This window comes from Rhipicephalus sanguineus, chromosome 8, assembly GCF_013339695.2.
Source record: "Rhipicephalus sanguineus isolate Rsan-2018 chromosome 8, BIME_Rsan_1.4, whole genome shotgun sequence".
NCBI lineage: Eukaryota > Metazoa > Arthropoda > Arachnida > Ixodida > Ixodidae > Rhipicephalus > Rhipicephalus sanguineus.
Window position 1 is genome coordinate 79162563 of NC_051183.1, and position 23128 is coordinate 79185690.

Sequence of the window (23128 nt, forward strand, 5' to 3'; positions counted from 1 at the left end):
ATCACACCTGAGTACACATCTCTCCCTAAGAGAGCGGGAAGGTTCTGTTTTAATGTATGTGTTTTGGTTGCGAGCGCTCTACATGTTTTGGCTGCGTGGATGTGTACGCGCAAGAATGTGCCATTTTCTGTACTCGATTATTTTATTTCAAAGCTGTTTCAACGTGATAGCTTTACTCCCTCGGAGGAGTGCTTTCACTCTATCGCTGACGGAGTACTGTACTCCATGAGGTCGATCACTCCCTGTCTAGAGGGAGTTGGTTCACCGCGGAAAAAGGATTGCCCAGAGGGACAACCCAAAACACTCGCAAAGGGCGTCGGGGCACTCCGTTTGTTCTAAGAGTGTGGGTAAATGTTGCGCCGCACGTTGCGTAGCCACACGCACGCTGAGTTAAGCCGTCTATTACCGGCCGGCTGCGGAGACACTGTATTTTCGCTACCCTTTTGTTATTATTTATTGTATATAAGGTGCGCCTGGCGGTAATGTGTGGCGGCTACTCCACTCGCATAATAGCTGCCGCCGCAAAACAGTGAAGAAACACAGAACTATAAAGATAGGTACATGGAAGAACATTCACGCACTTAGTTTCAGTACGTCAGTACAAAAATGCGCCCACTGAAAAAAAAAAAAAAAACATGGCTGATCCCTTCGTCATAGGAATCGGTATAACAGGAAAGTGAAACGTGTCTTCATAGACGTAGTGCGTATTGTGTAGTGATATACGAGAGCTTGTACAATATCTATTCATGTTTGGCAGCTATATCACCGTTTGACGTGGATGTGCCCATGTTGACGCCTAGTGGCAGGTCTCCATCGCGACGACTAACGCCCACGATCATGATGAAACCGTTGTGGTAGCTGGAGTTGTGAACATATATTTGGACACAGCGAACCGTGTATCCCGCGTAAAGAGGAAATCAACAAGCTCATAATCAACACTGGCACCCGATATGTGTTCCTTCGAAACGTCGTCAAATAAGCAGAGAAACAGCACGGTGTGCGCTTTCTAGTAATGGGTAACCGACCGCCTTTGCTCATGCGTACACTACCACAATGCGCTTCAGCAACATGGCAGGCAGAGGTTCGTAGCTTGAGCACGACATTCGGGCACGACATTCGCCAGTCGAAATCGTGTCCTTTCTGCAGCGCGTATTGCAGCAGTTTTTCTAGTCGGTGCTCTCGCAGTCGAAGCAGTCGGTGGCAGAGAAATCCCCTGGGTGCATGTGGAAGCTGCACTACTCCGATGAGCCGGCGCACGCTAACACGAAGCGAAAACCAAAGAACGTAACTGCGTCAAGCGTGCCTCGGCGACGCGAGCCGGCCAGTGTCCTTCGCTGGTATCGAGACGCTTTAACCATGACCTCCGCTATCACGTGCAATCTCGGAGTAAGCGCTAGTAAATGTCAATCGTAACGCATTACTTTTTTTCACCTCTTACAGACAGCGGCACAGTCCCGCTCCGCCCCGCTACTTACACCACCAACAGAGAGCACCGTGGAGAGAGAATGTGTGAAAAATATAAGGCGCCTTCGTGAAGTGTCCAGGTCTGCCAAGGTAGCTTAGTCGGTTTAGCGTCGGGCGCCACGTCGGGCGCCACGTTTAGCGTCGGGGCCGCAAGGTCGTGGGTTAGATTTCCAGCGGGGGATCTTTTTCTTGGTGCTTTTCTTTGAGAAGAAAAGGTAGTCACAGCCGATCACCAGGAACGTATAAATTGTCTCAAGTACCGCACTCTACCTCCAACACTTACGTTTGCATAAAAAATGCTTTCGTGATCAATGTACGCGATCGTTGTCGTAGTTCGACCGTCCACCACGTATGAACTACGTGGCCCCGCGCGCGCTTTGTCCAAACAAGTTCCATGCTTGAAGAAAGAGAGCGGTTGGCCGTACGTACGTTTGGTTGGGCGTACGTACGTCACACATGAAACCTACGCCTGGCAACAGGTACAGTCGAGCGTGATTTGAAGGTTATCGCGCGAGCGTCGACCAAGGACTACAACGGCGCCACGGCCCAGAATCCTATTTCGAGGAAAGGGAGTTACGATACAAGCTTCACTCTCTCTTTTTGCTGTTCCTTAAGCTGCGTTCACTCCCGTCTGAGGAAGGCGATTTTTTTATGGCAAGTCGATCTATTTTCTGCAAGTAGTTTAAATGAAGCAGTACACCAGCTTTATCAGGTGTTTCCCATTAATCCCGCTGTCGTCCGCAGAGATAAGAGCCAGCGCTTGATCGGAGCGAATGGAAAGATAGAGAGAAAATGTGGCGAGTTCACAGTAGGGGCGATTGTTGCAGTATGGAATAGCCAACGAGGGAGCGAAGAATGCGTAATCTTGAATTTCACTGTTCCAAAACGTACCGCTAGGCCCTTGGGACGCTAGGCCGGTCGATGCTCGCGCGATAACCTTCAAATCCCGCTCGACTGTGCATGCACTCGGTACCGACTGCTTCGCTTCACCCCTGCAATATATCCCAGTAACGCAGTATTTGCGTGCCTGTATAGCGTAATAAACCCCACCATACCTTGAGTACGTGTCGCTCCGACTACAGCCTCACTACGTTTCCCGCAGCAGTGTGTCTGCCGTTGCAGGTATGTGTCTATGCATCCAAGGATTATTCCAACAACAGCTGTGCTTTTCACACACGTGTAGCTTTCGCCGTTTTCGTATGTTTTGATGGCCGGATACTTACTGCGATTATTGAATTTGAGACATTGCTCGACAAACAAAAAGCCACATCGACAGCATCTACCTATCTATCTCTTTCTATCTATCTATTCATCTAATCTGCCTAGAGATTATTAATCGCTTTCTATGTCTTCTTTCGTTTTGCCGTATTGCGCCCCGTGCAATTTGAGCTTCCCGCGTGTTACCATAATTTCGGGCCACGTACAGCAAGCGTCAATAATATTATCTGGGCTTTAACGTCTCAAAACCACGATGTGATTGAGAGACACCGTAGTGGAGGGCTACGGAAATTTCGACCTCCTGGGGTTCTTTAACGTGCACCTAAATTAGGTACACGGGCCTTAAACATTGTCGCCTCCATGGAGAATGCAGCCACCGCGACCGGGATTCGATCCCGCGACCTTCGGGTCAGCAGTCGAGCGCCGTAACCACTAGACCACCGTGACGGGACAAGCTTCCAGCCACTGTGGCTACCACCTGCACGGAAATGTCGACGTGCGCGTATGACATAACACGAGCTAGGTGACCCTGTCTGTTGACCTCGAAGAAGGTTCGAGAAGTGGCGAGCACTTCGGCGCAGGGCGTCCCGAACACGGTGAGGGCAGTGATGACGGGCATGATGTTGGCCATTCCACGGCCCCACATGCCGCTCACTAATGTGATGGCTAGGACGTCGGTGCTCGCTATGGTGTCCGCTGGGAGACAAAAAAAAATATCGGGCAGTTCCGCGCCGTGGAAACAGTAGGACAGCAAAGCTGTAAGCGGGCGACCGTAGGTGATTTTTTAGCGAGGTCACGTGGTGGCGTAAGTAAACCGCTGGATTTGAAATACGCGCGCTTGCGCCTGATTCCGCGAGCGTGGCTGTATAGCTCAGTGGTTATAGCACCCGCCTTCATACCGTGAAGGCCCTTGCTCGAATGCAATTTATTTCGCTTTGTTTATTGTCCAGTCCCCCCTCTATTCACGTGAGCTGCGTGAGGGCTACTGCTATTACTGCGACAACGACGATAGCACAGGGCTATCCAGGACAGATTCGCTGTATAGGTAAAGGTCTGTGGACAGATTTGTGACCACAGTGATAACGACGCTGACAGCAATGTCAACGGGGATGCTCCGGGCAGGACTCTCTCGTTTATGGTGTCTTGTGGCCGTGTTTGCAAGCCAAGTCTTTTCAACATGATTCTCGCATACTAACTGAAAGGAAATCACTCGTATGCGCAAATAGCGAACTCAATTTCATGATAAATAAATAATACATAATTTATAATAGGAAAAAAAACTAAGACAGATTGGCGCTAGTGGTGGTGAGCCCGAAGGAAGTGCGGAGCTTGGCGGCCTTCTTTGTTTTTCTTTAGTTTTCTCCTTCTTTCTTCTAGTCTTTTTTTTTTTGCTCTCTTCTCTGTTTTCCTTCAACGTCGTTTCTGTTTGTCTTTATTTCTATTCTTTCTCTCTCTTTCTTTTTATAAATTTCTTTCTTTCTCGTTCTGTATTTATTTCTCTTTCTTTCCTTTCTTTGTCTAAATACCTATTTCTCGCTTCCTTCCTCTTTCTATTCTTTCCATCTCTCTATTTGTTTATTTCTCTTTATTTGATTCTCTTTCTTTCTCTTTCTGCATTTCTTTCTTTCTATTTCTCTCTTTCTCATTCTTTATATGCTATGCGTTACCCTTTCCCTCCTCCTCACCACCATTTACCTTTCCCGCCCCTTGCTATATGATACTATGCAAGGCTATGCTATGGCCTGTTAGCGTATCTAGAGAGCCGAGTGGTTCGGACGCTGCCTTCGGATTGTGGGTACGCGGGCTTCGATTCCGCCGCCTCGTGAGGAATCCTTTTTACAGCGAAAGCTGTTATGAGATCACAAGAAGGGCCGTTTTTGGCGCCGTACTTGTCCGCCGCCGCCGCCGCCGCCGGTGTCCGTAACCACTATCGTGCGAAATAAGAAAACAATATCCGGGATGGAACGGGGTTCGAACCTGGGCCCTCTGCGTGGGAGTCCAGTATTCTACCTCCGAACCATGCCGGTGCTTGAAACTGCTTTGCAAAAAGACCCTATACAGGCTTCATATCTGGAATGCACCACATTAACATATGTAAGTGTAGTGTGGATAGAGGAGTGAATTAACAACCAAGCGTCACGCAACGGCGAATTCTGTAACCAGGCGTCACACAATGCGAACTTGCGCAACGAGTGGGTTGTTGAATGCTTCCAATTCCCATTACAAAGGCTTCTGCCATAATTCTTCATCGTCATCAGGCACAGCACCGACATAGTGCACATAATGCCTTACAGGTGTTTAGCGGGTACCACGGTTATCCGCAGAATGACGAGAAATTGCATAATGGCTGCTTCCCTGCTTCAGAAACAGTATGATGATTTATAGCGTAATGGGTTCCTCGCAAGTGCAGTTCCATTGGTTGCCAAGGAAGCCCATAAGGCTCCCATGATCCATTTCCTCAGGGTCTCAGTAAAGTTAATTCCATCTCTCTTTCTCACGTAAGCGTACGTTATAAAGCGTGCTGGGAGAGTTAAATAGCGAAAGGGCGTCACACAATGCCACTTACGTAACCAGTAGGTCGTTTAAACCTTTCAGCCGATTACAAAAAGGTTTAGTCACAATTTTTCATCGTCATCAGCCGTCGCATTAAGAAATTGCACATAATATCTTACAGATCGTACCTCGCTTCTCCACAGAATGACGAGTATTGTTGTGGTGGGTGCTTCCCAACTTCACAAAAAATATGATTTGTGGCGTAGTGGGTACGTTGCTGATGTACTTATATTAGTAGCCACAAGAGAGTTTACAACGGGCTTTAGAAATGCCGCTCTCCCAGCTTTCGCTGTGACTGTGCTGCGCTTTCCGCGCAGGCCTGGCGTTTTTTGACAAGAATTTCTCTTTCTTTCTACCTCTTTCTCTCTCTCTCTTTTCTAATTTCTCTCTCTCTCTCTCTCTCTCTGTACTCGTTCTCTTACCCATCACGGTTATTATAGGGCGTGCCGGAGAAATCGGTGCACATGTTCTGCGAGCGCAGGAGAAGAGGATGAAGAGAGCGCGTGGTGGTCCATGACGATGATCATTTCTGTTTTCGCGCCACGGACCAACGCTTGGCTTAAGCAGCTCTGCTGTTAAAAAAATCTTGCATTGGCTTAGCTCGGCTATGACAGGATAACGAAGCGTTAGCAAACGTTCAGTTAAATGTTCTCAGCTGTCCTCATTGTCTAGGATTAACTTGATTATCGTGCTTACTGCTGCTCCAATGACACACACATGGTATACATATTATGTGGCACATGTACATTTATTTTGCCACGCAACTACTTTGGTATCCGATGAGTTAAGCTTCTCCGCTCTTCTGCGCCATTCAGCAGCATTTGCGCTCTCCTTCTCCATGGCTAAACCACACTGGCAAACGCCAGTCAGAGGCGCTATCAAGCGGCTAAAGCGCAGTGTCAGACGGCGACTACACAGCGAAGGCGAATAGCTGCTCGCGTGCCGGCGCCAATACATCTGCCACGGCTACGACGTCACCCCTCTGGAAAGCGCAGACCGGCAGCGGAGTGCGCGCGAGGTGCCGGCTCCGATGCGCCAGCTGTGTGAGATCACTGATCCGCGCGAATGCGCAGCACGGCTCTTGAGAATCCACGCGAGATTGGCTCGGCTAGGCCAGTGTAGCTAACGCTACAAAAGCAGAATTCTAGAGTCACTATCATTACTTCCTGCGACGAAAGAGGCTACCGGTAGTAGCGGATACGATGTGCCTAATTAGCGCAGTGGAGTCGACCGGGCACAAAAAGTGTTATGAATGGCTTTGACTGTAGGTTGTGGCAGCGGCATGCTGCTAACGTTTCGAAGCGTGATATTAGGCCTCGCGGACGAAGTGCGGGACTTGGTCGTGAATAATGCGGACGTACGAGCAAATCTTAGGTTTATTTGCGTTCGGTACAGTAAAAAAAAACTTGGTCGAATTGCCGCAGAGGCACAAGATTTTGGCCGTCAGCAAATCGTACGCCGCGGTCCACGGACAGGAGCAAAACTTGGAGGACGCTTGAGCTTCGCCTTCAAGAGTACAACGCAATAGCGTAATCAATACCAGTGCATATCGCCTTCACAATCGCTATGCGGCTTCGGTTCTAGGCGCATGCCTCAACTATGTCGCAAGCAAAGGAACGTCGGTGTTCGTAATTTTCGAATAGGCAGCGCACAAAAGGGCAACAAATACGTACACATAAAAAGACGCAAACACAAGCGCTGTACTGCAACCGGTGATTTATTGTCGAAAGACCTGGATTATGTATGTGAACACGCACATGCGCTCTGACAGCAGTGAATACGATGAGGACCAGAAAACACGAGGAGACCGCACAAATAAAGGCACAAAAAAAACAACAAAAACCATGTGCTTCTGATTCATTTTTTTTCCACACAGTATTTGGTTATATACCAAGGTATCGGCGTGCTTTTTCAGAGAACGCAACCGAGGGGTAACTGACACATTTATCTTTCCATTTGCCAATTTCCATGGCCTCGATTACCTCTCTAGTTTCCTTATTGCGTTCCTTGCGCACCATCTACGTAGCCGTTAAAGTGGTGAGCACAGCCACAATCCCTACAATGGAAGGCCAAATGTCCAGAATTTTTTGCTGCAAAGTGGCGGTTGTGTCCGTTAGCCATGTGTTTATGCACCTGCCCGTCTGACCAATGTGAACCTTGTTACATGTCAGAGGGATCTCGTAGATCACATATTCTGTGCATGCGACGTATTCGTTGCGGTGCTTGATTTCACACGATTGCGTATGCCTCTGAGCGCCATTCACCTTTCTGCACAGGCCCGACAATCGCACTAGTGCCGGGAACACAACGTCGACACCGGCTTTCCGTCCTATCTTTCTCAGATTGTGCGAAATGGCGTGCACATAGGGTATCACCACCGTACTCCGGTGGTTCCTGCATGCGGCAGCACTTGTTTTCTTTTTTTGCAAGCCTTGTGCGACCAAAACCAAGAGGTTCGACGGATACCCATGCTCCGACTTTAACAGGTACGGAAATTGTGCGCAAGGAACGCTAGAAGAAAACTAGAGAGGTAATCGAGGCCATGGAAATTGACAAATGGAAAGATAAATGTGTCAGTTGCTCCTCGGCTGCGTTTTCTGAAAAAGCGCGCCGATACCTTGGTATATAGGCACATACTGTGTGGCAAAAAAAAAATTTTTTTTTTATCAGAGCCACGTCTTTTTTATTGTTTTTTTGTTGTTTTTTGTTGTGCCTTTATTTGTGCGGTTTCCTCGTGTTTTTTCTGGTCCTCATCATATCCACTGCTGTCAGAGCGCACGTGCGTGTTCACATACATAAGCCGGGTCTTTCGACAATAAATCACCAGTTGCAGTACAGCGCTCGTGTTAGCGTCTTTTTATGTGTACGTATTTGTTGCCCTTTTGTGCGCTGCCTATTCGAAAATCATGGCTCACCAACTAGCCCATCAGTACATATTAAGCAAGTTCATTTCTAGTTATTCGGGCTTTGTACCTATACGTTCTCTCGAAGACCCACACCGCATCGTCGCCCTGATTGCAGCTGCTGCGGCCAGGGCTTTAGGCTTCGCAATTCGGAAGAAAGTCCTGCCTATCGAGGTGGTCACGTTGCTCGGTGGGTTCACCCCGTCAACCAGCCATGGAATGCGGTTATGCAGAATCTTGCGCTGAGAGTGGCGGCGCCAAGTTCGCGTCTACAAGGAACATCCTAGCCTTCTGCTTTAATGTTTCGTCACCCCTCGGCATCTCGAGGTTCAAGCGGCTGGAATTCTCCAGACTTACCGACAAGCCTACCGAAATGTTGTGGCCACACATACTCGGCCAGCTGCGGAATTGCCTCCCCAACAAGGATCCTTCGGCACGGCACCTCGTCCATTGCGTCGGTGACGTTCAACTTCCAGAACATGTCACGACGGTTCTGAGCCAAGGCCCCAAGTTGGCTGTGCAACTCACAAGGACGCACCCAGAACTGTTCACTATGGTAAGAGAAGTTGCTTCAAGTGTTCCGGAGGCCGAAATGGACAGGTGCATTTCAGTGGGACTTGATGTGCTTGAAAGGTGCAAGGCTCAGAGTACTAGGATTCCATTCCGCCAAACTGTTCCGTATCTGAAAGAAAATTCGTTGTCTCTGTTGGCAGCTGACAAAGACGGTAGTTTCGCCGTTCTTCAAAAAATCTTGCACAATCGTAAGGCACCCGAAGCTGTCTTGTCAGTCTTTCATAACTGCCCTAATTCTTCCATAGAGAATTCTAAAAAAGAAGGCTATAAAGTTGTATAAACAGCAAAAATTGGAAGAACTTGCGAAGTCCTTGGGAGCGAAAAGAAAGCTAGGTCTTAGCTTATTCTTTGCTGCAAAAACGCATAAACCTGAGTGCCCGCTTCGGGTGATTATCTCTGAGACAGGAACCTGGCAGAAATGTCTTGCCAATTTTTTTTGCAAGAAAAACTTAAACTTTCAACTATCGATGACCCTTACCTGATTCGAAACTCCGGTCAGGTAACAGACTTTCTTAAGAACACGACCCAGTCAGGTCACAACTTTCAGCTTTTTTTCGCTGACATAAAAGATTTATATTACGGTATCCCGCACAACGACCTAATGACAAGCGTGGGAGAATGTATTGACGAGCACGGTGCCACCAGATTTCAAAATAGCGCCTGTATTCACAGCAGGCAATTCATGGAACTCCTCTGAACTTTATTGCATTCTACTTTTGCAGCATGGGAAGACGAAGTGTACATAAAAAATGGAATTTCTATCGGCTCCTGCATAGCTCCGGTGCTGTCCGACATTTATTTTGCTGCGCGGGACAGGAAGCTAAATAACGCCTTTCAAAGACAGCAGGGGACTAGAGTTTTTAGATACGTCGACGATTTTTTAGTGGTTTTAGACTGTGACGACAAGGACTTTGATTCTGCAGTATCTAACGTTATGGCCACATTTGGTTCGTGCCTCGCACCGTTGTTACTAACGTACGAGCTGCCCATTAGCGGGTATATCAGGTTTTTGGCCCTTGGTGTATACGTATCGCCTGATCACACATGTTCGGCTTATGAACCAAGGGGCAACAAACCCGTCCTCCCTTACCAATCCGCACACTCCAAACATATAAAGAGAGCTATTGCGAGGTCTTGCTTCCTTAGCGCCCTCCAAAAAACCTGTCCGCACAAAGGTGATGTCAGCTTCACTAACCAGGTGAGCCGCCTTAGGCGCTCTGGGTATCCGTCGAACCTCTTGGTTTCGGTGGCAGAAGGCTTGCAAAAAAAAAAAAGATTTGCGGTGGCTTAGCTCGGCTATGCCAGAATATACGTATCGTTAGCATAGGTTCAGCTGATTATTCTTAGCTTTCCAGATTGTTTAGGATTATTAGTCTTCTTCTGTTCATTCTTCGTACGCTGACCCGTCTAATTACCAGGCAACTACTTCGGGATCTGATGAGATAAGCTTTTCGGCTCTTCTGCGCCGTTGAGCAGCATTTGCACTCTCCTTCTACATGGCGTTCTCCAGCGCAGTGTCAGCCGGCGACTGCACAGCGAAGGCGAATACCTGCGCGCGCGCCGGCGCCAGTGTGTCTGCCATGGCTACGACGTCACTCCTCTGGAATGCGCAGACCAGCAGCGGCAAGTTGCGCACGGCGGTGGCGTCGTAGGCGCGCGCCGGCGCCAGCGTGTCTGCCGCGGCTACGACGCCATCCTCCCGAACGCGCAGACCAGCAGCGGCGAGCCGCGCGCGGCGATGGCGGAGTCCGCGTGAGATGCCGGCTCCGGTGAGCCAGCTGTGTGACATCACTAATCCTCGCGCATGCGCAGCACGGCTCATGAGGATCCATGCGAAATCGGCTAGGCAAGTGTAGCTAACGCAACAAAAAGAAAAGTGCTGCCGCAAGCAAAACCCTCCGGAGTACTGTGGTGATACCCTATGTGCACGCCATTTAGCACAATCTACGAAAGTTAGGCCGGGAAGCCGGTGTCGACATTGTATTCTCGGCACCAGTGCGATTGTCGGGCCTGTGCAAAAATGTGAATGGCGCTAAGAGGCATACGCAATCGTGTGAACTCGGGCACCGCAACCCCTACGTCGCATGCACAGAAGAGGCGATCTACGAGATCCCTCTGACCTGTAACAAGGTTTACATTGGTCAGACGGGCAGGTGCATAAACACATGGCTAACGGAACACAACCGCCACTTTACAGCAAAAAATTATGGACATTTGGCCTTCCATTGTAGGGATTGTGGCTGTGCTCCCACTTTAACAGGTACGGAGATTGTGCGCAAGGAACGCAAGAGGGAAACTAGAGAGGTAATCGAGGCCATGGAAATTGACAATTGAAAGATAAATGTGTCAGTTGCCTCTGGGCGGCGTTCTTTAAAAGAGCGCGTCGATAGCTTGTTATATAACCACATACTGTGTGGCAAAATTTTTCTTTTGAGAACCGCGTGCTTTTTTGTTGTTTTTAGTTGTGCCTCTATTTGTGCGGTTTCCTCGTGTTTTTTCTGGTCCTCGTCGTATCCATTGCTGTCAAAGCGCATGTGCATGTTCACATACATCGGTCGGGTCTTTCGACAATAAATCACCATTTGCAGTATACAGCGCTTGTTTGCGTACTTTTATGTGTACGTATTTGTTGCCCTTTTGTGCGCTGCCTATTTGAAAATGATGGCTCACCAACTAGCCCATCAGTACATATTAAGTAAGGTGCGCGTAACATTGGCCGTTTCAAACCATCCTAGAATTGCTACTGCACAGTGGTGGGCATAAATCTTCGTTTTTGCGAATTAGCGAAGGACCCACTACGCATCAGGAAAGCAACACGCGAACCTACGCAGCTGATCACTTTGTTGATGCTTTCGCTGATGATGAAGACGTTAAAATATGTCTGAGCGCTTTCAGTCGGTGGGCCTTTAAAACACCCACTCGTTGCGCAACAATCGCATGTTTCGGCGCCTGGCGCAATTGCTTTTGCCAAGCAATATTACATGCGTTAGAGACACTATTCTTACCAAATTACAATAACATGCTGTTTTGTTTTCCCGAAGCAGCTTCATGCAATAGCGCGGCTTTGTGTTACAACATGTGTTTGCCACGCAGAAGGCCAGGGTTCGATTCTCACTCGATTGAAATATTTTTATTATTTATTTTGTTGCATCTCTCTCGGTTTCTCGGTCATGGACAACGCTGCTTTTTAGCCCACAACCAACGACACCGACACCAACGCCGACGCCGGAATTTCTGCGTAACGAGCACTATAATGCTATATCTTCAAAGTTTTGTGCAGTAATAGTCATAGATACAGCACGCGGCCTCGTTATTTAATCAAGACTCCTGGGTGAACATCTTAGCAAGGTTTACTTACAGAGGACCACTGTGATAAACTGATGACCGCTATAGCGTGAGTGTATGTAACTATATTTAACTCGTTGGCCGGAACAGCGAAAGTCAAAGTATATATGTGGACATTTCCTTGTGTTTGTACGTGCGCCTACACTACTTATGATTTATGAGCCACCGAGCGGTAACATGTGTAAGTGTTTTGATGCTCAAATATCTATGGCTTTATTGTGCTTGCAGACGTCATTACAGTATATAAACGCCGTCATTCGTGACTGTACCCATACAAAATCCAAGTCTATTGGCACACTAATTGCGCCCAAGCAAAGCATTCTGATATATTGAGCGTCTGTACGAATTACGATTACGCAATCACAATGACGCTGTCAGCCTTGCGCTGTGCGTTACTTGAACTCTCAGTAGAACGGGATGCTGCTATGGTTTAGGAGATTATTGTGAATTTAATGCGCAAACTGTGTGATAGGCTGATTGGATAAACATAGATACACAGCGACAAGAGTACCCTGTTTGTGGAGAACGCCATCTTCAGTGTTAGTGAACTTGTCGAAATGATCGTCTCATTCAGGTGCTCGATGACATGTAAACCTGGTGTGACTTATTCGTTATTGCCTAGAAGCGCTAAAAACAAATTTATGTCGGATGCTTTAGGCTAACAAAAGTCCCGACGTACACCACGGGATGAAACAATGAGTTGAGAAATTTCTTAACATGAAACGTTTTTTTTTGTCAGAACACAAGAACTCACGACTTTAACACTTTTAATTACAATGTCCATCAATATAAAAAAAAAAACAGATCATTTCGCTTTTCGTGAGAGGTTTTCAGCATGTATTTCATTAGCTTGCATTAGCGTCAAGACAGCACATCTTGCGAAATCTGCCAATGGGAATAAGAACAGCATTGTCTGCCGAAAGGAGAAAAGAAAAAAGAAAGGCTCACTCCTAAAGTTCGAACAATGCGGTGCAGTCGAAGCGAAAGCCACGATGAAGGATGGGGTAGCGGACTCACCGGATGTCTAGTGCCACGGTTCTAGCATAAAGGCAGGACGTCGCCATAGAAGTACGCCATTAATTTTTCTCGATTGCTCTTGAAGCAAACACCGCGAAATCTACAGGTCAGTTAAACACCATCAGAACACCAAGAGCATGAATTATCCAAGTACCGGGTGGCGCCTTGAATTTCGAGGACTCCCCCAGCTCCCGTGGACGGCGGTGTGCATTTATGGATTCGAGCCGTAGAACTGTTACCTTGTCCTTTGTTACTTGTCTTCAGCCATCGATGGAACACCTCACTTGTTCCATCGCTTTTCTATATATTTTCTGAATCGAGGGTGCTTGATTGGTTCGTTAGTTAATTTCTCACTGATCTGGGGTATCTTTCATGACATGCCAGGCTGTGATTCATCTTCATTCACTCCTTCCTGTCGCCACAAGTCTGTTCGTTGTTGTCGTTACCTTGTTCGGCTTAAGCGCACTGTATACACTGCACTTTTCCGCCCTGGCCAACTGTTTTCAGCGAGCTTACATTCACACAGGCCCGTTATGCACATTCGCCAACGTGCACTTCTTGACTGTCTAATTCTCTAGAGCAGGGAGCCGACTTGAAGCACTTCTGCAAAAACACTGCCAGCTTTTCGCCTCCGCGCAGCCGAAACTTATTCCTGACAAAAAAGTAATAGTATACAGCCCCCATCGCAATCGCGATCGCCAGCAACGCGTACTGATACGCGTACCGCCTAACCTGGACTAGGGTCACGGTAGCCAGAGCAAAGCAAACGACGAGCCTCAACACGGCAACGACGATGGGTACACGGTGAGGCCTCGGCGCGTCCGGCATAGAGCGACTCAGGAGGAACAGAGTCACGACGCTCGCTGCTTCCCTGACGTTGCTCAGCAGGATACACGCCTGTATCAGGAAGTGGACAGAGCCGACGAGGGCGAAGGCCACGGATATCAGGCAGCGAGCCGCGACGGCTGCAAGCGGTACGGATCTGTCCACGTGCACGTAGGACATGACGCGAGCTAGGTGACCCTGTCTGCTGGCCGCGAAGAAGATTCTCGATGCAACGAGCACCTCGACGCACGTCGTCCCGAACACGGTCAGCGCGATGATCAAGGGCATGACGGTAGCCATTCCATGCCCCCACGCGGCGCGTACGAAAGTGACGGCTACGACGTCGGTGACTCGTTATGGTGTCCGCATCCAGAACGACGAAGAAGGCGAGGTTGGTGAGTAGGTACGTGACCACAGTGATGGCGGTGCTAACGGCTATGGCGACGGGGATGTTCCTGCCGGGGTTCTTGATTTCTTCGGCGATGCAGTTGATGCAATTCCTGGGCAAGTGAAGCAATATATGTCGCACGGAAGCAATGTAGGATGATAATGAAACAAAGCCGATTGACGGGACACATGCAGCAAGAAATCAAACGGACGCTTGATCCCCCATCCCCTTTCTCGCTTCTTTTGTACAAATGGGATACGGCGCTATGGGTCCCCTTTATCAATGTTAAGCTTCCGTTATGATTATTCAAGACAGATGAAATATATCTTAGGAGCTTATGCCAATCATAAAAGTCTGCCCAATAACGCTATGCATTGGCTCCTCGTTAAACTAATACCCCTGTTGGCCGTGAACAAGAAGCTATTGTATTCCATATTTTAATTGTTAATTATTTATGTTAAATAATTCGATGATCTCAAGCTCGATGTTCCAGAAGCATAAATATTTCGTTCTTGAATTATTGTGCCACGTTTTCGTTCACAACTATCGAAGTCGCACTCACCAGTAGATCCATCCTTGTTGACTAAATCGATTTGATCTGTCTTTTTTTTTTTTTGGAGTTTACACTTGTAACAAGTAAGGGGTTGGGGTTGGGTGCAAAGTAAGGGGTTGGGTGCAGATATAGTGAGAAAGACCACACAGGGGGAGAAAGGGGCCCCTGAAGGCCTTCTTCATAGTGGTCCGGGTTTAGGGGGGATGTGAGGCGGCGTAGTGGAGGGAGATTAGAAGTTCAAGTGCGTGATGGTCCCCACCTGACCCTATTCGCGCTATCACTTGTAAATATTTTAAAACTCCCCCCCCGCACACACACACACACACACACACACACACACACACACACACACACACACACACACACACACACACACACACACACACACACACACACACACACACACACACACACACACACACACACACACACACACACACACACACACACACACACCACAACACACACACACACACACACACATACACATACCAATACCGCCTCCAAATGGCCATTTGAGAAATTGAGGCTCATTTCTGAAGCTTCTGGTTATCGGTGGTGCTGCATTCGATTCTCTTTAACATTCGTTCTCCCCGCGTTTTCTTATCTTTTTGAAGTGATGAAACCGCCTTACCACCCAGAGTAGCAGTAGACAGCAGAATACAGAGCCGATGCTATATCTCCGGGCGAAGGACGAGTGTCTGAGGGCTGGGAATCCAACATATGATTGCCTGTTCGGAAAAGCACGCAAATTGTATATCGATGCCAATATCTCTATAAATAACGTAGAAATTTTTAGCATTTTTAAAGTTCATAACTTACCATGAAATGTGTATATTGCTCCTGTGATGATGACAGCGTACAGAAATGAGCACTTGAGACCAGAAAAGATGTCCAGCACTTTTGACGACATCTTAACGGAGAAACAGTTGACGGCTGTTGCCAAAGCTGGGAAAAAATATACCAGAGAGGGAGGGGGGGAGCATTAGTAAAGAAGTACGGTGTTTTACCACGCACCTTCAAATTCTACGTCATTCCCAACAGCGTCTTCCATGAAATAAAAACTACAGGGCGATTCCTTTAGAACTGGCCTACTTCACTGGGCTGTAGTTTTGCTACGAATTATACGATGTTAATGCGGTTTGCTACAAAAGACTCGGGAAACAAATTTGATGGCCTATCCTATTTTCTATGTGCGACGCCGAAAGAAAAAAGAATAACACGGAAGTAAGGAAAACCGCGCCATTCCGCGAAACTGCATACATGAGGGACGCCGGGCGCGTGCTACTGCGCATGCGCCAAGGCGACACGGTGCTGCACGCGCGTGGGAGTATGGGGTGGTCGGTTTTCGCGTTAATGTAACGCTATGAACTTGGCGTCGCCAACTTCCACTGCTGCTGGCTGACGCGAAAGCTGCTCTGAACTCCCTTCTTTTATAGCATTCCGCGTTTTCGGTATTTCCTATTTATTCTTTATTATTTTTTTCGGAGGCACATAAAAAAAGAGAAACAATTAAATAGGCATCCTTTCTGAATGTTTTGCCGCAAAACTCATTAAATAGGACATTTTGTAGCGAAACCACAGCCGAATGAAATAGGTCCGTTCTAAAAGAATCACCTTGTATATCAGCAAAAGCCAAGAAAACACTCACCTTCCTCCTAAGCAAAAAGCAGTCTATCAAATGGCGGAGATTAGAGACCAGGACTTATCTGAATCCGGTGATCTCTCACCTCATTTACCCAGATATATAAAAGACAGATAATTGCAAGAACTGTGTTTGTGGGACCAGTCTGAAGCATATGCTACAGTAATGTCGAGGGATAACGAACATTACTGGGGACGCAGCCTATAGTAGTTGCCTCCGCGCGAGCTGTGAGACTTGTTGCACAGCTCTGCCCTTGGCGATCAACTTTGGGCTGTGCAGCGGGCCGAGGAAGCCGCCAGGATTCGAGAACTCCTGGCCGTCACCTAGGCGGGACCTTGTGCTCGTCCTACAGACTCGCAGGACCTTTCATTAAATTTCTATGTATGTATGTATGTATGTATGTATGTATGTATGTATGTATGTATGTATGTATGTATGTATGTATGTATGTATGTATGTATGTATGTATGTATGTATGTATGTATGTATGTATGTATGTATGTATGTATGTATGTATGTATGTATGTATGTATGTATGTATGTATGTCTGTCTGTCTGTCTGTCTGTCTGTCTGTATGTATATATGTATATATGTATGTATGTATGTATGTATGTATGTATGTATGTATGTATGTATGTATGTATGTATGTATGTATGTATGTATGTATGTATGTATGTATGTATGTATGTATGTATGTATGTATGTATGTATGTATGTGCGTTAATTATATTGCGCAATTAAAAGGCACAAATACGCTTAGGACGAGAGCAGATATCTTCAATATTAGTTGCTAAGTTATATGTCACATAAAATATTTAATTTTCAGGTGCCTGAGAAAGTGCGCGCACGCGCGCGTGCTCAATTAAGAAAGCGATGTCTCTATACTTTCACGTCGCCTACAAACCTGGGAGCTAACGCACAACGTGATGACGGACGCACACGCTAACCTGACCTCGAGTTATATTGCTGGAATCATCCAACATGCGTAACGCGCTTCTATAATGCCGTAAAGAACTGTGACATCTTTACAGTTCGCGACTTTGAACTGTATCGATATGCAATACTCAAATTACCGCGGCATCTTCCACCACTCTGCATTCTGATATTCAAGGAGCGTGCGCTGCAGGAGTGCAGCGGGGAAAATGTCTACAGGTATGACGGGTGGGCTTGGCCCCGAAATAAAGGCAGCGGAGTGCACGCACCCCCAACGCTATGTTTATTTCCGTTCCAGAAAAAAAATGAGCAGCCTTTCATCTATCGGCAAAATCGGCGAAAGCAAAGCTTGCCGTGTGTGAGTCTGACGTACTATTTTCTTCCTTTCTTTCTTTCTTTCTTTCTTCCTTTCTTTCTTTCTTTCTTTCTTTCTTTCTTTCTTTCTTTCTTTCTTTCTTTCTTTCTTTTTCTTTCTTTCCTTCTTTCTCTCTTTTTCATTGCGCAACGCTCCTTCCTAAGTTTTGCCTTCCTCCATGCTGGGAATTGGACCTTCACTCGCGTGTCTAGAAGCGCAACGCTCTGTTGCTGTAGGCAACAACGATGGTCATGTGGGAAACAATGAAATGCACCAGTCAAACGCATCATTAAAATGTGGCAACCGGAAATGACTAGTGACCTCAAAAAAAGATCAGATTGCCATATCAGAAACGGCTAATCGCAATCAAGTCCATGATCGACAGAGCATCAGCCATGGAAAGAGCACAGTAAACCAGGCTACACATGCATGGGGGGGGGGGGGGGGTTACCATGTCTATAACTAACATACTTACACCTTAGAAAAAAGATGTTTTGAAGCATCAAAACAGCCATATCATGGGGTGTTGCCAATGGACTAAACACCCTTATGATGGGTTGTTGCCAATGGTTTAAACACCCGTGTCACAGAAAAATCGTAATTCCATAACATGTAATTACAGATCACAACAGCATAGAAGGCGCCCGTACGCGCCCAATTCTACTCACAACATAGTGTATTGTTAAACACCCAATGGACGGAGCGATAGCGCTACACAGCCTTACACCAACCATCTGTTATGTATAGCCATAGTATATGAAGCCGATATTTAGTGCCGGTGGGCATATTCCTGTTCCGTACAAATGGACATTAACATTAATAGAACAGGCATAAACTTATGGTGTGCTTGTAGATGACCATAGAAGGGACAGATCTTTTAATCTAAATCGCCCAGTATGCAATAACTTTTCAATCAGCGATTCGCAGTGATCATCTGGCACGCTGTCTTATGAGCCACAGGTGTTTCGATAACCCATAACACCCTTTAGCTTCTAAAGGGTGCTTTAGGTAAAGGGTTACTCCTTAAATGCTATTTGAGGAACGGAAAACACCCTTACTAGTCACCCTTTTTGCAAATTCTAGTTGGCAAAATGGTGTTTTCCTTACTTGAAACCGCTTTAAGGGTGCAAAGTGGTTTACAGTGAGGCGCTACAAATAGGCTTGCGACCTGAGCCCATATGAGGTGCTATTTGTGTACACCCGCATTTCGGTACACTCGCTGGCGCCAGCTTTTTCGTGAACCCCGCCGCCACCGGCACCGCAATCCCACTCCGTATGTTCTCGACGTGGAGCTAAATTCCGGTAACATACGGGAATCCAACTCCGTATCGATGTAGCCCAGTTCCCAATATACAAATACGTTGCGAACAACAACACCCTATGTTGTCAATGCATTTGTACTGAAAATTTTTTTGCTGTGTATTGTTTGTCTTAACCAGCAGATGCTTTCCAATACGAAATTGTTTTCTTATTATTCCCATTTCATATTGTACGCGCTCACTAGCTGTCATGTTTGCTGCCGAGTTGTGTGGGTGCGACGGGGCTAGTCAAGCTCTGGTCTACGCAGCTTTTATCCCGGCTTCCTCACCACACCTTGTGCATGCACTGTACGTGTTGTAGTAAATAAATTCAAACTCCTTGGAGATTCCCTTAAAAATGATGCCACTACGACAGAGAACGCTTACTGATGAACAGACAGGCGACCAAGACTTGCAGTTCTTTAGGTGGAGCACAATTCGGGTACGGCAGACTGAGCACGTAGGCCGAGAAGGTCAGTCCCTGAATAGTCATGTATGCAGGATCCACGAAGAAGGAAGTCCAGGCAAACAGAAAGGCAGGTACGTCGCCGTACCTTCCGTATGGCTTGCCGGCGGCGAGGAAGAACGCGTAGTCACCAGCCAGATGACGGTAGAAGCGCACCCAGCTCGGCAGCACAAAGCCCACCTGAGGAGATTAAATGAAGTGAGGCCTACTGCAGTACGGACTTTTTCTCGTTGAAACAACGTGGAGTTGTTAGTGCTTTTCACTTACCTACGAATGCGTTTACTCCACCAAGAGTCCACATGAGGAGATCAAGGCCGATTAGTCTTTGAATGTTTGAGTACGCTTCCCGGAGTTATGAAGATACCAGTGCCTGAAATGACGGAGTAAGAAGATGCTTCATAAAACATATTTTTTTCAATGAAACTTCCTGTTTTTAGGCAAACGTTATCTCATCCGCAAAATAAATACAGTGCCAGCTTCAATTTTTAAAGCATTTTTCAGCGGCCATAAAATTTTATGTATGAGCCATAAGTAGCAAGGACTGCCCGGATTCTGCCGGCAAAGGGTACAAGTCGTGCTCATAATGAGCGCATTTGTTCATGAAATATCTGTCGGAAGAACAGTTAAAACAGTCAAGCCCCCTGCCACATTGCTGTTGTTGGTATCTGCGAAGTTTTACGTCGTATAACTTAACTACCATGCTGGATAAAAGCACGCAATGACCGACTGCTCAGGAAGTGAAATAACGCTATATCGCGCTCACCTTCAGAGGTACTTCAGGACATTGTCGCGCGCTCCTCAATCAATGCACAATTACGTCAATTCAACTGCCCGAAAAGCATTGTCGAAGTGACAGTGAGGTCCGGTATAAGTGGAAACACACTTTAGTGTGTTAGATGGGCCGGGCTAAAATTGTACCTGAACTCTCATACTTGTAGCTGCCATAGACTTGTGGCACTGTTTAATATAGTGATATAATTCAAATCAGATAAATTCCGCTCTTCCTAAAAAATGCACTTAAAGCACTGTGCACGAGCATTCCGCGTGTGCTCCGTATGTGCCAATCCAACCCAACAGTGCCGAGTGCTGCACGTGGAGCGCCCAGTTGTACAAACCCGGGAGGAAATTAAAGGCCCACTTCTGTAACATTAAGCCATACAATGAGAAGTTCGGCAAGCCTGCCTGAGGAACATAATTGGTTTATGCAACTTTTATGTGATGGTGTCAGAAAAAAGAGTAGTTCGTGATCAAGTTAATTTAATTTTTATTTCCCTTCAAACAGCACTGGAGGGGCTGTGGATAACAGCTGCCTCAGGATAGCTTGATGAGTATAGAAAGCGTTATGTTCAGCAGGGAGGCAGTACAGCTTGTGCAATCCACCCGCCACTTTGGTCTGGTGGTTACGGCGCTTGAGTGCTGACCCGAAGGTCTCGGGATCGAATCCCGGCCACAGTGGCCGCATTTGGATGGAGACAAAATGCCAGAGGCCCGTGTGCTTAGATTTAGGTGCACGTTGAGGAACCGCAGGTGGTCCTCATTTCCGGAGCCCTTCACTACGGCGTCTCTCATAATCATATCGTAATTTCGGGGCGCAAAACCCCAACAATTATTTATTAGCTGATACATTTGCAAACAGTCATAAGTTCACCAAGGAACCACCAAAGTATACACGTAACAGAATATATGAAACAGTAATATGTACACTTAAGTCACGTTATTAAAATGCATACTCGAATACTTACACTTATCCTCACATATATACATTCCCCCTATTCTACACCAAGGTGAGATGTGTCCCTGGTCTTAGTAGTACTGTCAAGAACTAAACAAGGTGGCCAAATGCAACATCTGCTACTAGCACGCCCCTATGCAGAAAAGTGTACTTGAATGAAGGCAAAAGGATAAAGTAAAACATCGCCAGCCAATCAGACGAGGCTAAGACATTGGCGCATGTTGTTCACCTATGGTCGCACTGAGGAGAAATGTAATGCTGCTGAACAATCCCACATCCCTCCTTAGTGCAAGTCTTCGCTGCTGGTCCGAATCATCTCCAGGAGGAACGCTGCCGCCCGTCTCCTCTTCTCTTGCTGCGACCCTTTCCCGATCGCTGAGCGCGCGGTAGTGGGCCTGATTTTGGTTCCTTGGTTCATCGTAAGGTGGGGCCTTCTTGTTATACATTAGGCCTGGAAAAGTATTCAAAGCAGTAAAACCAAGTGCGAGCAATTGATACGGATGTTTTGCTCTTCAGCTACACCTGAGTTCCCCATTAGAATATATTAGATAGATAGATAGATAGATAGATAGATAGATAGATAGATAGATAGATAGATAGATAGATAGATAGATAGATAGATAGATAGATAGATAGATAGATAGATAGATAGATAGATAGATAGATAGATAGATAGATAGATAGATAGATAGATAGATAGATAGATAGCACAGACAGGATGGCCACGAGTCTCATGGCATTCTGACTTCCATTACCCGACAGGTGCGGGCTGGGGATGCTTGTCTCGTATATCCGTGCCTGGTATTGTGTCGACCAGGGCCGGCTATTGAAGTTTGTCTATCGACACTAAGTTGCGCCGGCCAACGCCTATAGGCAAGGCTGTTGAGGTTGAGGCACAATGCAATGTTTAGTTGGTGCACACGGTAAAGAGTGAGAAACTTTAACGTAAGCTACGCGCCACACAATGCTTACGCACAACCATGCGCACGCTGAGTTAATCTGTTGGTTACTGGACGGCCATGGAAAAGCCGTGTTGAACGGCCATGGAAAAGTGTATATAAGTACGGGTTGTGGCCAGTGTATGGCGGCTACTCTATTTCTCTTGCATAATAGTACGCTCCCGCCGCCAAGTAACGGACACGCACAAAACCATACAAATAGGCAGATGGACAAACACTCACGTACTTAGTTCCACTTCTTCAGCACAAAATAGTATCCACTCAGCGGAAAAGCTCACAAAACACAAATATTCAGGCAGACGAAACGTCCACACATATGATAAACATTCGCCAAGATGCCACAGCCGATGAATAGACACTTGCGAATTGTCTTAGGTGCCACACTCAAACTGCAACAGTTATGCTTGCACATACAAATAATTGCACGTGCTGTGTACGCGATCGTTGTCGCAGCCAGACTGTCGGCGCCGTATGAACTCTGCGGGCACGCATGCGCACTGTTCCAACAAGCCGCGCGCATGCGCACAGTCCCAACAAGCTGCCTGCGGAAAAGCGAGCGAGCGGCGCTTATCGGTCGGTTGTATACGCACTTGATCACCATATGCTCGAGTCACACGTGACAATTGCGCCTGGCAACACAGACATGCACTCGGTACCGACGCTTTGCCTTTACCACTACAATGTATGCCAGTGTGTTTGTGCGCCTGTATGGCATAATAAACCCCACCATAACTTGAATACGGGTCGCTCCGAATACGGCCGCGATAAGTTCCCCGCTGCGGTGTCAATCGTTGAAAGTATTTTTGTACGCGTCCTCGGATTATTTCCATAACAGCTGCGCTGCACGGAGGTGCAGCGTTCGCTGTTTTCTTTCTTTTTTATGTGGGAATACTTCCTGC

At 47.0% G+C, this 23128-nt stretch overlaps 1 protein-coding gene across 1 annotated transcript; it reads right to left on the bottom strand.

The window, feature by feature from the left end:
• Window positions 1–10664: 10664 nt before the first annotated feature.
• LOC125759463 (cystine/glutamate transporter-like) lies at window positions 10665–14186 on the bottom strand. The gene is made up of 2 exons (XM_049418284.1): window positions 13806–14186; window positions 10665–10721 (listed from the first exon to the last, which is right to left on the bottom strand). Exons 1-2 carry the CDS (start codon window positions 14184–14186, stop codon window positions 10665–10667), a joined length of 438 nt encoding a protein of 145 aa, XP_049274241.1.
• Between the last annotated feature and the right edge of the window lie 8942 nt (window positions 14187–23128).

Bases quoted from the DNA above. Each gene is read 5' to 3' on its own strand.
- LOC125759463 (XM_049418284.1), bottom strand. From the start codon at position 14,186: ATGCCCTTGATCATCGCGCTGACCGTGTTCGGGACGACGTGCGTCGAG. The intron at 10,722-13,805 runs GTTAGGCGGTAC...ATTTTTGCACAG, and splicing joins CTACCGTGACCCTAGTCCAG to GCCCGACAATCGCACTGGTG.